Source organism: Agelaius phoeniceus, chromosome 11 (assembly GCF_051311805.1).
Source record: "Agelaius phoeniceus isolate bAgePho1 chromosome 11, bAgePho1.hap1, whole genome shotgun sequence".
Classification (NCBI taxonomy): domain Eukaryota; kingdom Metazoa; phylum Chordata; class Aves; order Passeriformes; family Icteridae; genus Agelaius; species Agelaius phoeniceus.
In genome coordinates this window covers 12,337,148-12,353,915 of record NC_135275.1, presented here as the reverse complement: position 1 = coordinate 12,353,915, position 16,768 = coordinate 12,337,148, and the positions used below count along the sequence as shown (strand labels likewise).

The 16,768-nt window shown below is 41.1% G+C and overlaps 1 protein-coding gene across 2 annotated transcripts in view; it reads right to left on the bottom strand.

Moving 5' to 3' along the window:
- Window positions 1-16,768, bottom strand: part of CHCHD6 (coiled-coil-helix-coiled-coil-helix domain containing 6) — a 110,697-nt gene that overhangs the window by 51,022 nt on the left and 42,907 nt on the right. For both annotated transcript variants that reach the window (XM_077184807.1, XM_054640457.2), the window contains exon 7: window positions 1,220-1,290. In XM_077184807.1, the coding sequence (XP_077040922.1) occupies window positions 1,220-1,290 (71 nt within the window). The remainder of the gene's footprint in view (window positions 1-1,219; window positions 1,291-16,768) is intronic.

Here is a 16,768-nt window from a genome sequence, read left to right as displayed (position 1 = left end):
AAGTGAAGAACACAATCCCAGGTCCTAATTACTTCCTTTACCAAGTCACAAGGATAAATCACCACTACACAAGTTCACAACAACTGATCACACATTTGCAGAAGCAAATCCAAGAAAAGATTCCATTGATCAAAAACTATAAGAAAGTTATGTCCTATGAATTTTTTAAATTTTATTTTAAAAGAGAATTTAAAATTCTGCTATGGAAAACAGGATGGAAATGCAAGCAATGTGTTAGCTGCCTTGTTTTGGCTTCTTTAGCAACTTATTGCTTGACTGTCCAAACAAAAATGTGAAATTACAACAGGTTATGTGACGCTTTGGCAGTTAAACATAATTTTAAATAAAGACAGCACAATATACTGCACACCCCACTAATATATTCATCACTACTATATTATCTATTTATGCAATTAAGTATTGTAGAGTCTGGATTGGACCCAACCGGACTACATATGCTGCTACTCCAGTTTATTGCATGTTGGCCAACTGTTTACCCAACTGAGATTCGAGTGCTGCTCTTGACAGCGTAATTGCTTTAGCCTCATTAATATTTAAGAATTATAGAAAATATTTTTTCTTGGGCAGCTGTTAGTGCATGTGGAACAATAAGTTATATAACACTACTGACAAATACAAATATAATTAAACACTAGATATGCTCACGGTAAAAAGGCAACATTAAAGGTCCACTTATTGTGCTAAGGCAAATAAAAAAAGACCAGAAAAATAATTGCACCCATTCTAAGAAAGCATTCATGAAAATTACAACTCTAATTTGAAACTAACAGGGATGAGATTTAGACTGTTTATCTTTTTTCCCCTGGACAATGAAAACTTTAGAAGTGGTGCCATTCTTCCTACCCCCATGCACCAGCCCAATGCTACAGTTTGTAGGTTAAGTACAATGGGTCAAAGTTAGAACAGATTAAACATGTTCCATTGCTATTTTGAAAACCCAAGTAAATATTCCTATTTAATATTAATTTTTAAAGTTCCTCTCTTCTCCCTCATCCTTCCTTGCAAGATCTATCAACTTTATACTAAACTCTGCAAGCTTAGCACAGAAAGAGAAGATGCCAGCTTGCACCTCCTCAGCCCCCTCAGTACCTGACAGGAGGTAACTTCACACTCTGTTTACAGGAACATCCAGAAGGTACACACAAAATGTTATGGAATGCAACTGGAACTGCTGAAAAGAACAAAAATGGTTCCTCACTTTATCCGTTCCTCTGCCTTGGTGGCTGCCTCCTGATACTGCTCGGACGTCATCTTGTAGATCTCTGCATTCTGAAACAAAGAATAGAATGCTCAGCTCTAAAAATTAAAGGCATCTCAGATCTTATCTTGTCACAAAGTCATCTTCTATAATTAATAACAATTTCCAACAACAAACAGAATATTCAGTTCAAAGAACGCCAGAAATACTTACGAGTCGATTTTATTTTCAACAAAATGTATCAAGGCCATAACACATCCCTCATTCCAAGGCTCACTTTTGTGAAAGGAAAAAGGGGGAAAAGGTCACTACCAACCAACCATGAGCTTTGGTTATTCCATGTAACCACAAAAACAAGGTGTTTCCAGCACAGAGCTATTTTGAGTTTGATCGTGTTTTGTTCTCTTCTTTCATTAATTGCTGTGAAGGATCTTGTAAGTTACTGACATGCAAGTATCAAAATTGGCTGCTAGCACTGGAAAATCCATTTTACATTTCAGTGCTTCTACTTATGTTACTTATTCTTTAAAAGAAAATTATGCAGCCTGTTTCCCTTCTGACAACATAGGGAGGTGTATCAGGTCTCAGTTAAGGCGCTGCCATACAGGGGCTTGAGTGTCTTGCTGCAGGGCTTAAGAGGTTTGCATTAAATTCTCCTGAACTTCCACAGAAAGAGTTTTAGCTCACAACTGCTCAGTCACTGAATGTGGAGGATGAATTCCTCCTCTGGGCTGCACTGAGGAGCCTCCCAGGCACAGTCAGCAGGAGGGAAGGGCTGCACTCCCTCAGTGAGTGCACTACAGGTCTTGTATCACTAAGCTGCTGATAAAGCCGCTTTAGGCAAAGCCTCTGGACTCCACTGGCAACCGCCTCGTGCAAAGCTCATCTGCAAGGCTCTTACTCTGAAAAGGCACAAGCAGAAAATATGCAATAATCAATCAAAAAAAAGTGACAAAATGGTATTGAAAGCGAGGACAGCTATTCATTTAGGGCCAGTTCGAGCTGCTATCTCGTCTCTCCCCAAATTTGGTCATTTTATATAGAATACTATCCTTGCCCTTCTTCATTTATTTTCCCATAAATGCAGCTGGTCCTGCACATGATGAGCCAACACATACTGTTCAGTGGTTGGAAAAAGGAAAGGACAGATATAACTCAAGTTCTATTAGTGGTTCTGCCACTTGTGCAATCTTGGGCAAGTCACCATTTTCCATCTGCAAGTGAGGGATAACAGCTGCCTGTATCTCTGAAGTTGTGTGAAGCTCAGCTAATTGAAAGGTTTATAAAGGTTTTCAGAACCTGGGCTTCAAGGTGCTATATTTAAGCGTTTTATCTTTAGTGCCTGAATTTATGTTACATACCAGAAGAAACACAGAACAGATTTTACTTTTCAAACTTTGACCTAGGAGACAGATTTAAACTGAGGAATCATGAAGGACTAACCACTTCAAAAATGCATTTTACCAGCAAATTATCATTACTGCTTTTGTTTACTTACTTATTACAGAGTGGTCAAACTTCAATGCTATTAAATCCATTTTTCTCCTTCCTATATTGAAAAGTTCAGCTTTTAATGGTGCCTTTTTCTCTGGCCTGTAAACAGACCTCATGACTTACAGCTCCCTGCTGTTACTTATTCACACATGAAACCACAAGACCTGTGCTTCATTAATTAAATTTGCCATTAAAAATTAAATAATGTGAATAAGTAGATGTAAGCGTTATCTCCATTGGGCTTCAAAGGTCTCACCATTTCTCCAATTACTACCCAAGCAATTTTCATATTTCATACTGTCTGATTTCTCAAAGGGACTGGATCTGAGAGATCAGAATGAGAGAAAGTGGGAAAAAGAGAAAGCAAGGTAGCAAATTTAAACATTTTTCAGGCAATAGGAAGTAGTCCCATCAGACACTATTAGCCTGCAGCACTCTGCAGTGAAACAGCAGCGGGAGAGGAAAACAGGAACAAATCTGTTGTACGTGAGCCCCAGCATGAGGTCGTGTTTAACCCACCTGAAGAAAGTGACAATAGCCAACAGAATCATTTGCTGGATGTGCTGTTGATTAAAGTGGTTGTGGCACAACCTTACCAACTTTAATAAAGTTCAACTGCCCAGCACTTGGGTCAGGCTCATCTTCAACAACATCAGCTACAGACACGGACAAAAATAGCTGGGAAAGGAAGCCAGCCTTTAGTTCTGAATTCTGAAGGTGCTAAAAGCAGACAAGTGAGAGCCTAAACAGAGGCAAGAATATCAGTGAAGGGAAGGAGGAAAGGCTTGGTCTCAAAGCAACCACCAGGCATCATGCAAAGATTGAGGAGGGGCATAGAACACCTTCAACCTGCAGATAAAGCTGCTGAGTTTTAAAAATGAAAAGGAAACATTCTTCCCTGTGATCCAATGGGGCCTCTTGCTGTTGGTCAAGACCTCTCCCCTCCAAAAACTCTAAAACCCAATAAAACAATATTTCTAATGCTATGAATCAGTACCTTTAAATGCTTCTCCAAGTAATGAAAACAGGGGGCTACAATTTAAATTTGAGTTTGCTCAACAAGCAGATTTTTAAAATACATTTTCCTTGGCCTTTAGACCCTTTCCAACCTTGGGCAAGTGACATTCCCTTTTGTCCTAAACATTAAATGAGCAACAAATGGGCTAAATGGGCAAGAGAAGGGCCTTTCAGTATGGGCACAGACACAGCAGGTTCTGTGATCTGGGGCTTTTACTAATAGGGAATAATTTTCCAAGTATTCTCATCTATACTACTTCAAACACAAGAACTGCTTCATTTTCAGCAGTTTACCCACTACACTCTGGCAGGAGAGAACGTTCCAGTGGCCTAGAACTTTGGAGGGCTTTATAATATAGCTGCAAAGGAGGAGCTAAGCCAGGAACCACCTGAGCACTTCCCCCAGCTTCAGCAGGGTCGCCTCCACACAAGGGCTATTCAGCAGGATCAAGGTGTGGTATTTGCACTTGAAACAAAGTCTGAGCTGCCTGTAGTCTTAGTGAAGTCCTTTATCTTCATAAAACGATATTCAGCGGTACAGTAAAAGAGAGAACATTCCACACGAAATTACAAGACATGAACGCTGCTTTTAATTTACTTTCACATTATTTGATGCTTGAGATAAAATGACAGCTCACAAAGAAAAAGTTGAACATGAGACCTCAACTATTATTAAATAAAGCTCCTGGCAGTCTTAGTTGCAGAAATAAGTTTAAAAACATGACCAAAGGACACCATAAGGGCTCAAATAACAAAAGACACAGAAAGAATGAATGAACCACCTAAAATGTTTCACTTCTCTCAATAAAGCTGAGCCTTAGGGGACTCAACTTCAGAACATCAGAGCTTTGTCATATGGGGAGAGAGCTCTCCAGAGAAGACAAACAAACTAAGCAAAGAAATGTTAGTTTGAAAGATTTTTCCCTGCTATTAAATGATGGTTCGTAGCAAATAATAAAAACACCAAGAAGTTGTAAAAATACATAACCAGAGCATAAAGTGCAACAGAACCACTTTCCCTTACCCTGCTCTTTTTCTACAACAGATTTGCTGCTATACCCTTGCTCTCCACTCATCAAAACACCCTTGTGCTAAAAATTCCCTTCCAAAGGGAATCAATTTTAAAACTTAGAGCTAAATTTGGAGTAATTTTAATTCAGCATTCCTCCTTGGCTGCAAATATGTAGAGAAACTCCAACACTCACTACTACACCTCACTACACTGCCCAAGCCCTTTCCAGAACATATAGCAAAGAAAGCAAGAAAACATAATAGCAGAAGACTGAGTTCTCAGGGTTATTTCAGGAGGGAAAGTAATTGAAACATAAAGAGAAAACCCTGCCAGCTCATTCTCACACTAACATTAAACCACATTCCTTACAACTTCAGTGAAACATGTGCTACTTGCAGTAACATGTAAAACAGAAAACTGATCAAAACAAGCATGAGGAAATCAAAATTAATCAGATTTCACGTGAAATTATTTGCGAACATCAAGCAGCAGCATTAAAAACCTGACACTGGGACAAGGATTTCTCCATCCGTTTTAGTTCGGGTCAATAGATTAGAAGGTGTCTTGATTTAAAACCAACAAACCCAACCACCATCACCACAGATATCCTGAGATATTTTGACACCTCAGAGTATAGAAGCTTGTCAGTGGTCACAGTGTTTAGAGATACAAAGGGGATTAACAGCTGTTGAAATGCTGCCAGCCTAGATGAATGCCAGTGATAGCTGTGATGAAAGGGAGCAGGGCAGTGGAGGCCCTGACAAATGCTGCGGACAACAGCCGGAGATTGGATGGTGCAATCTGCCTCACACCTGACACACGTGCTGCTTCCATCCCTTCCTCTGACATCCACACTCACCAGCCTGCAGCAAAATGCCCTTTGCAAGCCCCTCTCAAACCCAAAAGAGCACAAGAGGCAGTGCTGTGAGCGGGGCAGTACGTGGTGTGCCCCACAAGGGCACCGCAAATTTCTGAGAGAAACAGGTAAGGAAAGCAAAGATTACTTCTTGCATATCAAATGTCAGCTGGAAGACATTCAAATTCCTGCTTCCAGCTGCTTCTGAAGCCAGAAATAAGACCTCACACCATCCTAAGGAGCAGCACAACTGTGGCCTGCCTGCACACTCTTGGGGACAGGCAGCACACACATGCCCTGGATGCAGCTGCTGCCATGGAAGCTGCAGAGAAACATGGGTCAGTGCCAGTTTTGGGAGCCAGCTTTGCTGCCAGCAGTGCCTCAGGGCAGTAAAGGTGCACCCAGGTTCCCCACACCTCAGCAGGTCACTGCTTCACACGCGCTGTAGATCAGGCTGTTCATGCTCACCACTCACAAGTCTCACGCAAACACCTCCTAACAGATTTGAAAAATTACCCCATGTACCTGCATCCCTCCCTCAGGTACAGAGGCAGATGAGCCAAACCAATCTGTTCACTGGATGACCCTGTGGATGTGTTAAAATCAACCCACACAATCAATCACTGCTATCAGCTTTGGTCCAAAACAGGGAGTTTGGGAATTTCAGAATATGCTGCAAGAAACAATCTCTTCACCTCCTGAGCTCACTCCTCTGGCATTTCTGCTCAGCCCATTTGCTGGTATCAGCAAGCAGTTAGCTCATTCACATTTCCTCCTTCCCATCAAATGCACATAAAAATAAAAGCCAATTAACAAGGAAGAAAAACATGCCTATAGAGCATATCACTAGAGCATAGAAGTTAAGGGTTAAACTGCTTTTTTGAAAATTCATATGCTTTTTTTCTTAAAAGGTAACAGAGAAAAGATGCAAGGAACTACAAACAGCTTGCTGATATGAAAAAAAGAGACTTTTTCAGCCAAAGCCAACTTCTAAACACAGCTCTGTTGTTTGCTGTTCATGTGTGGGTTCATCCATTCCTCCCGCTGAGACCAATAATGAAATGAGAGCATTGAATTTGTTCCATTCTATTCTTTCCTTCGGCAATAAGCTGTGAGATCATAAATTTTGGATTAAGATTCAGAGAAAGCATAAAGAGAGTAGTGTCCACAGTAAGAACCCAGGCAAGTTAAACTAGTCAGGAGCAGAAGTACATTCCTCTTTGAACAGATCTTCTCATGTCTGCAATATTATCCTGAGTTGAAAGCAAAATATTAATTCTGTAGCATATCTAGAAAGCTTCTCACAGATAAAATCCCACAGAACACTTTGTATCTCCACAAAGCTTGAGGGAGGAAGAGCTGGGGAGAAGGAACATGGCTGGGTTTACCTTGTAGATAACACAGGATAACTAGGTACAAAAAGGTTAAGCTACAATCCCTAAAGCACATGGTGACTCAAATAAAAATATGCATCCCAGGACTTCCCAGAACCAGGGTCCCACACCGAGATACTCCATCCAAGTGAAAATGGGTTTACAGACCCAGGCTGTGATCCCACACCAGAGTCAGGCTGTCTATGAAGGTACCCTGGGAAGAGTCTAATTAAAAACAGGTACCCCACAGCAAAATGGTTTTAGGGACTTCCAAAAGCTTCAAGTGCCTCACTGGAAGCAGGCAGAAAAGCCTTATGTTATCTTCAAGTCAGAAAGGCAACCAGCAAAAAAGAAATTATTACTACAGAAGCAATTAAAAGGGGAAGAAGGAGAAAAGAGAAAGAAACACTGTGTTTATATGAGGTTGCTTTAAAGCACACCCTTCTGAAAGACTACAAACAAAGCACTGCCAATTCTTTAAACAAACTCTGGAAAGTAAAAGCGGCTTCAAAGAGAAAGGCCATAAAATTCCAGCAGGTAACTCAGGCTTTCTGGAAAGGACAGCAACAGCATTGTGAAAGGCCCAGATTAATGCCAGTACTGCTGCAGGGGAGTATCACCCTGCTCTCCTCCCAGCTGGAAGTTTAGCTAAGGTGAGGAATTCACAGTAAATGCCTGAATCAATTACACCTGACAAGTGCAGGTAAACAGGCTTCCCAGGCATCGATTAAACATCAACAATTTTCAGCATCTGCTTCAGAGGAGTCCTGCACGTGCCTGACCTGCACAGATAACGTGGTGCCCACGGCACCGGGGCACAGCACCCCTGGCCAAATCCAGCACCTGTGCTGGGCAGCTGCAAAATCATCCTGCAGGGACACCTGGGTCCTACCAGCAGATCCACCACAATCAGGATGAGCTCCGAGATCACAGGATGCTGTCTCAAACAACTGAGCATTGTCCATGAGAGAGTGACAGGAATGCAGAGAAATCGATGCCAAGGGAAACAGAAATAAGAAGGAAATTGCCAGAATTTGAAGAGTTCTAAGAAATGCAGGCGGAAGTTTCACTCAAAGGCTGACCAGCACTTTCAAGGGGGAATAAAGAGGGGAAAAAAACTCCATCAAACAAAACTGGCAGCCATCAAATACTTGTCATACAATAAAAAAGATACGAAGCACATTCCCCTGTCAGGCCTGTCACAGGAGCTTATTTTGGGAAGGAAGAAAGGAAGGAAGGAACATTTTAGCTAAGATTTAATGCCATCATGCCAAAGCTGGTATTTGACAGAGCCTCCAACAAAACTCCCACCACCTCGGACAGTCATGCTGCAGCTAAAACTTCCATCTCTCTGCTGAAAATATCCCTAAGTCCCATTTATAAACTGCAGCAGCTGGCCCAGTTAACAGTTCCTGTCCCAGTTGAAAAAAAAAAAAAAAACTGAGTTAAATTCATGACCCCATCCTTTTACACAACAGGTAGCTAAGGCATGCAGTACACTGGGTTCCCAGAGAAAGGCAGAATAGAGGAACACAAGGGAAGAGGATGTACAAGAGAACTGGAGAATACTGAAGAAAATGCATCACATCCATACACTTGCATGGGTAAAGGAACTGCAGAGAAGAGAGTCACTATAAGAAACAAACAAAAAAAACGCTGAAAAACAGAAGTAAGCCGAAGCCTGGAAGTTCCACCCCCTCCCAGGGTTTTTACTCTACTCTCAACTACAAATTATTCTCCACGTGCAGTTCCCAGTAAATCAAGCTTTGCTAAATAACCCCGACATGTGCGGGGCTGAGAACCAGCCAAGAAGCAATGATGAGATGTCCCTGGAATGATTAGGGAAAAGGCAGACATCTCTCAGGTTACAAGGAAGCCTGTTGTACTCTCCCCTTGGTGCATATGCAATGCTGCAAGCGCTGTTCTGAAACCTCTGATATTCAAAGGCTCATTTGGTTGACAAGGAGCCTGTGGATTCGTGGACAGATTGTCACACAAACTGTCAGGTTTTTAGAGAGACTATCAGACCTCTCTTTGCCTACGTTATGGAGCACATCAAAGACACAGAAGATGAACCAGACACAGACTGCACAGATCTGACAGAATGGTGGGTGTACATATTCAGAATACTGTACTGCTGGGGGGTGGGGGGAGAGGCTTAATGTGAATAATCAGGGGCTGAAAGTTCCAGAAATGTGACAGTTTTTGGCAGCAATTCCCATCTTTGCATTTATTTATCGAAGGGAGAAAATCTGCCATACTAGAGGCAAACTTGAGGGAGGAAGAAAAATTGTATCAGCAGCAATTTATTTTGCCATTGTACTTTTTCTTTATTACTATTACTCCCAGAGCATTTTCTGAAGATATTTGTATTTTCAGTCAAGGTTCTCTCACTGTGCTTGCAGGCTCTCTTCCCATTTTATCCTGTAGGAGAGACTGGTTTAATGATTACAGCCAAAAAAGACTGCTAGGACTTCACAGGTCACTGTACACGGTTAATGACACAGACAAATCCACACTTTCAGAAGTGCCTGCTGGCTCATGGCTCTGTCTGGAGATGCTCAGCAGCTCATTATTCAAAACTTCAAGCTCAACTTATGGGTAATCAGCACATCTGAAGAAATACACCATACCCAGATAACCAAAAAATGAAGAGAAAAAAGCTATTATAGAAAATACTAACCTTAAGCATTTAGGTCTCACTTTTTAAATGGGGACAATGTTCACTTATCTTCCAGTGAGCTAGAAACCTCAGTTAATGAATACCTGGAAAAAGTCCCCAGCTCCACAGTTCAAAAATAGTATTACAAAGGATAACTTTATGTCATTCTCCCTTATTAGTGGTAGTTGGACAAACATTATAAAGCAACAATGTATTTTACAGGTGGCAAAAAAAGTTATTAAACTATTTCTACAAAAAAATATTGATTACTATTTAGAAAGAAAAATAAAATGTAAAACAAAACATTGATAACAAGAAAAAGAAAATGGATTAACACAGATTCCTTTGGCCTGCCTTTATAATATCATTGTCACATAACCTCTAGTTTGCCCTGCAAGGCATCAGTTATTCCAGAGAAAGGAATACTAGTGTCTTTTTTATTGTATTTTACCATTCAAAAGATTGAAATTCAGCACACAGCAAACAGAAAATAAATAAGATGTTTATCCTAAGATAAAAATAAAACACAAGGAGGACAAAGAAGAAAGGATGGCAGAAGGGATAAGAAAGGAATCAGAAAATATTTGTAAGCAATTTCCATCATTTGACAGTCTCATTCTCTCTGCTTTTAGCAATCTTCTCTTTCACCTGTTTCTTAATGCAGCTGTTTTGCCTCCTCTACAGGGGCATTGAAGAGACACCTGTGCAGCTGGCAAAGAGGGAAGGCTCCAAAGAGAAGCCCAGAAGGACCACAGACCTCCAACCAATGGAGAGAGGCATTTTCACAGCAGGGCTATTAAGCTGTAAACATTAGCATGAAAATCCAACACCCACAGAGAGCAGGAGCAGCCACACAACTCCTTCATTGCCCATCTCTGGCAGGGACCACTCTGGACACAGCCCTGGGGTAGGATGTCACCCTTGGCCTCACACAGCTTTTGGGCACTACCAGCTCAGTTATGGAACTTTTCATTACAGAATCCACACACAGGAAAGGCAACAAGGCAGGTCTCACTTTTAGCCTATTAAACAATAATAGGAATAATTACTTATTAACATTAAACCTGAAAGATCTCATAATGTCTTGCTGCCAAGGCTTCTGAGGAACATAAATGGAAGAATGTCACATGCACAGTGTACCACACATTCATAGGTGCAAGCTAATCTACTCAGAATTTAATCTCTAAACACAGTCTGACAGTAAGGATTATTGCATACAAGCAACAACAGACCTTGAACTTGGCATTAAATGAAAAGAAAATATAGGTAGCCTTAAAGTTCCAGAAGAAACATTTTGATATAAGCATCCTGATTATCAGGGGCTTGTAGCTGTAGCTGATAAACTTTGTAAGAAAAAGAGGCTGGGGAAACAGTGGTTTTTATAACTGGATATTTTTTTCAGGCTCATGGAAAAAACTGTATCAGTATTTCACCTGTATCTGGACAAGATCAAGCAAAAAAATTCAAGCTCTTCAACTAGAGACAGCTTGAGCTCAAGACAACAGGAACACAAAGAAGGGACAGAACTATGCTTTTGCTGGGGAACAACAGGAGGGAATAAAAGCAAACACCACAAACACTTCAGACCTGGAGGTAAATCCTCTCTCCACAGAAAAAATGAACACACAAACTTAAAACCCAGCACTGTTCTGTTTTCAGCCAGCAAGGACAAATGCTGTGTTCCTCCCTGGGATGCTCTCACAGAAATCAACAGTTAGGACACTATTATGGGGGAATTTTTTTGTTCTTCCTGCAACAAACCTTTGTCTCTAGCTGCAGGAAGAGTTACCTCAGTGCCACACGAGTGAGTGATTAACCATCAGGCATAATGGCTTTTTGCTGCTGCATCTCAACAAATGACCTAAAGGTGAGAGGTCTCACACACTACGTTTAATTCCCTAAACAGCCAAAGGAAATTCTGTGGAATACATAACTATTATGAAAAATGAAGTTAAAAAAATGCAAATCCACGCTCAGACAGGCACACAATACAGCATTTTTACACGCCCATATGAGTCGTCTTCTCTGATCAAGAACCACAGTCCAGCCAGTTCAAAGCTTGCTGCATGTCAGGGCAAATTAGATGATTTCTGTGTACTGCCCAGTACATCATGAGACATCTCTGGGGAAAAAAAAAATCCACAACCCAGGCACTCCTCAATTGACCCAGGCGTGCAAGCTCAAAGCAACCTTGCAGCTTGAAATTATGAAAGAAAAAATTTGGCTTCTGTTCAGAAGAATGGGGAGGCAGAAGAAAGGAGAAGGAATTAAGCTGGTTTTCTTATTAAAAGACCTGAAACACAGTAATTGGGAAGGAAAGAAAAGCTAGCTCTTCTCATAAAATAACCTAGCTATTACAAGTCTTCTCAAACCAGAGGCTTAGAGCTTTATCTCAGCTCCCACATTTTCTTCTCCCATCTCTTGCTCCTCTGTGGCCTCTTGGAGATGGGCACAGATTCAGCAGCCTCTCAGCATGTCCTGGCTCTGTGGCCATTCCTCACTGCTGCTGTCCTCTGTGCAGAGCAACATCTTTTACTTGCTGGACACTCCACTGCTGAACACCTGCCAGGGCAATCTCCTTTCCACATTTGTCAGGGTACAACTCCTACATAGTTCTACTGCATATGAGATGTATATTTACTATTTTTAACTAAAACAAAACAAAATTAGCCATTATTTTATATTTATTTACAATGAGGCTAAAATGCAAATGGGTGAGCCAGGAAATCTTCATTTGAGCCAAGGTGTTTAATGGCAAACTGTGGCTGGGATCATCCTTGGGGCAGCAGAACATATGGGCAAACCACCAATTAACCCCAAAACCAAACAAACAAAAATCCACCCCTCATCTTCATGAAACCAGGAGATTCTGTGACAGGCAAAGCAAGTTTGCAGTGGCTGAAGACCTCACTGTGAGCCTGATGGTACACATCTATTTAAAAACATTGAACATGTTATTTACAAGCTACTTCTGAGTCACCCGGGTCTCTGGGAAACATGCATTATATGTTCAAGAAATTGGAGTAGCTCTTTTATTTATGTTTCTTTAAAATGACTGGCAGATGGGGAAAAAACCTTCAGAGAAGTGGCCCCAGGCTGTCATGAAACATGTATTTAACACACCCACAGTAAACTACTAAACACTTCAGAAGGTACAGCCGCTGTAAATATGGAGTAGTTCCTTTCTAAAGTCTGATCTTTGGACTACTTAATTCAGCACAAATTTGAGATCTTCCAGGGAGTCAATTTATAGAGTAATTATTAGCCATATTTTCCATTAGCACGATGACAGCATATTCTGTAAGGGCAGAGCCATAATTTTAAGGACCTTTTCAAAACTAATCCCACTGTTGGCTTTATTTTTAAGTCACAATAGTAATGCCTTTTTCCTGCCACATGTAGAAGGACCACTGTGAGCTGAAACAGAAATCTCAGATTCCCCAAAGTCAGGCTCTTATGCAAGTGAATTCCACACACAGGGAAGTTTTGTCTACCTGAACCAATTTCCAAGACTAAGTCTAAATCCGGAATATCCCAAGAGAAGCACAAGCTTCAATCATCGAAATCCCAGCAGACACACTGAATCCAGCCTAAGGTCTGGAACACATTTAATCAATTCACTGTGCTAACTCTCTACAGCTTCATAAAATAGCCAATAGTGCAATAACAGGGCCAGAAATTAATTGTACACTGGTTGGTGAATTACACAGAAATAACAGGCAGCAGTGGCATTTATTGCAGCAGGGTGATGTACTTGCTGTTGAGGTACAACTGCACCTCAGTAAAAACAGGTGAGAGACAGAGGGGGGGGGGTTGTGTGCCAGTGCTGCTTTCCATTAGAAAAGTAGCACTGCTTTTATTGGTAACAGTGCTATCTATACAAATATACATACACATATTTATAAATACCAATTCTGCTTATAAACAAGCATGTAAACAGCACAAAGAGGGAGGAATCAGAAATTTAAACTATTAGGCAATGAGAAAATGAATGGAATTAAGAGAAAATTGGGTTGAATAAAAAATGCCAAGGGAGGATATCAGAAATATTAGATAATGGGGAAAGCTCTCAGAAGTAAGACAAAAGAACCTCTTGTTTTGCTCTTTTTGGACAAGACTTGACAAATGCTCCAGTGTTGAGTTCTAACAAAGAGACAAGATCACATTCCAGGTCTTTTTGTTCTGCCTTTAACGAGTCTTCATAGTGATACACTGATGAGACCAGATACCAGATTGTTATCTAAATTCAGCTGCTAAATTCAGTGTTAAGACACTAAGTTCAAACCACACATTGCCACATTTATTTCACAAGTCGAGCCTGAGGATGGATTCCTCCAAGATGAAGCAGCCCATAAGCATCATTCTCTCCCTCTGCAGAGATGCTCTAAATGCCAGGGAAACAAAATCCCCGTAAGGCTCTGACAGTTCAGCACACAGACTGCAAAGGCATCTCTGCACTAATCCTGCAGGCTGAAGAGGAAGCAAACACTTAGCTGCTGTTTGCATAGAGGCTGCTTGTAATTTGATGTAATGCACTGTACAGCAGTCAACACATATTGAAGGGAGAACATACACACTGCAGAGAAGGCAGAGAGGCTGTGCTGACATCTAACACATTTTAGTTACCCTATTATAGATGTTCTTTGAGTTCATCAAATTACCAATCAATTTATCTGATCTCTAAAAGCTGTGTACTCAGGTATATTAACTACTAAACATCACAAGCTTTCAGCAAAAAAAGCCATTAAATAGGTCAATTGAGCACAAGGTACTGGAAATCAGTTTGTGTGTTGGCCACCAGCAACAAGGAAAGAACCTGTCCCTGCAGACAGGGAGACCACAAGGAGCATTAGCCTCCTTTAAAGATGCTCTTCAGCCCTAATGGATGCCTGCAGACAGCAGAAATCAGGGATGCTGCCCTCCCTGTCACGCTCTTACCCCAGCATGACATTTAATGTCTGAGAACAACTGAAAAGGAGACGAGGATGGAAGGTTGGAACTGGTTCAGATGATGATTTCAGATTCAGTTTGTTCCCATTCAGAAATTTAATTCATGCACAGGACAGGATCTTCCATTCTCTAAACATCAAAGGCTGTGCCCTGGGAGACTGATAAGAGCCACTGGCACCTGAGAGCAGCAGCCACACAGCCCCAGCCAGGCAACCTGAGCAACTGGGAGCATCTGAATGATTAGGATGGATCTTGTCAACCCATTTCAGAAAACGACACTGGGGATTATTCTTGTGTTCAGAAGATTAAATCAACAGTTTGATGAACTGGGTGCTTTGCTGTACTGCTCTACTGGCTTGAAAGGCAAACTGCTTTTTTGCATCATAGATGTTGAAAGTTCAAAGAAAGCATTGGTGGGTTTGTGAGAGGAAGGGTTTGCAGGAAGGGCTGGGTATGAACAGATAACTGAACAAATTGGATAAGAAATGAAAATGAAATTCTAAAGAATATTGTAAGGTTCAATTATAGAGATGAGGACAAGAAATTCTTCTGAAAGGGCAACACATTTTTTGAAACCAGAAGTTCATTTCACACTAGCTGTTCTTCCTCCAGGTACCCACAGCACTGGCTAGAGCAAGACTGTGACTAGAGGCAAACAAAGCAGCCCTTACACACATGGCAATAGCTCACATACAGCCCCAAGACATTACAGGAGAAAGCAAATGGTGTCAGTGTCACCTGCCAGGACATATCAACTCATTGATCAAAGGGCACTGAATCTTTAACTCCCACTGAGAGGGCAGAGGGTTTGGTTGGAGATAACACCTGAACAAAGCTTCTTTTTTCAAAGGTAGGCAAGTGATCCCTAGGTCTCATGGATACACAAGCCTGGCATCCCAACTCAAGGAATGGATTTCTCATCCCCTTCAACAGAAATGCCTCCCCATCTTTACCAGAAGACATCAATCTGTGCAGCCCCACAGAGTCTGTTTTAAATTGATGGTACAGATCCAACATGAATGTATTGTTCTGGAAGGCTTTTTGTTCAGGCTTCTATCACTTTTTTCTGCAGAAATTTTTATTGAGACAAGTCACCAACCATAAACCAAAAATGACAGTGGACTTGCATGTAGGGGTGACCTTGGCACACCAAAATGGGAGACAGCTCCAAGAAGGACCAAGGCCAATAGGAATAACAAACAAAAATAACTTTGCCTCCCATTCTTTACACATCCTAAATGCTTTACAAATATGAATTAAACGGGAAGTACAAGGACAAAAAGAGATTAATTTAAACAAACCAAACAAGATGAATGCCACACACAAAATTACAAGATTTCTGAAGTCAAGCAGAGAAAAAGGTGCAGTCAACCTTATTAATAAAAAAGGTATGTATTCAATGCATTCCTTTCCCACTTGCACAAATACTCTACAGCTTATGAATACCTCTTGTGCTACTTACTGCTCTGAAAAACTCCAAGCAGAAAAACGTTGCATATTAATGCACCCAGTGCTCACAGCAGTCCACAGCCGCCTAACAAGAGATAACGTGGGAGCTGGAGCTTAGGAAAATCCAAACAAAGAGGAGGCATCATCTACAGCAAGGAGTTTCACTTTATCTTCCAAGATTACCTTCAGCCTTTCTCTGCCGTTTCACACCACTCCAAAGCACTGCCCGTGTTTTTGCTGTAGTGTAGCACTGCCCTTAGCTTTTGTCAGGTTAAACTCAGCAAGAGGCCAAACAGCAAAAGGAGTAAAACAAATATTTACTTGGGAGAAAGTATACAACTAATATGCTAAGTGAAATCTCCTGGCATCTAAAGGGTTCCAGGAGAGACTGCACTTCTTTCTTACAACATTTTTTAAAGGACCTTTCTACTACTTGGAGAAAGCAGGAGAAAGCATACACAGAATCCCCAATAAAAATCCCAGTTCTGAGCAGTATGTATGTTACCTATTTACCACAACCTGCCTCCATCTCCCTCCCTGCTTCTCAGTAACAAATAAATGCATGAAAAAACATCATCTTGAGCTTCTCAAGTTGAGTGTGTCTCAGGTTCTCCCTACAGATTATTAGTCTAACTCTCAGTCTTTCTACCCAGAGGAACACTACAGTACAAAACCTCATTCAAAACAGTTGAGAGAAGACACACATTTTATGAAATAATTCAAATTACATGGATGA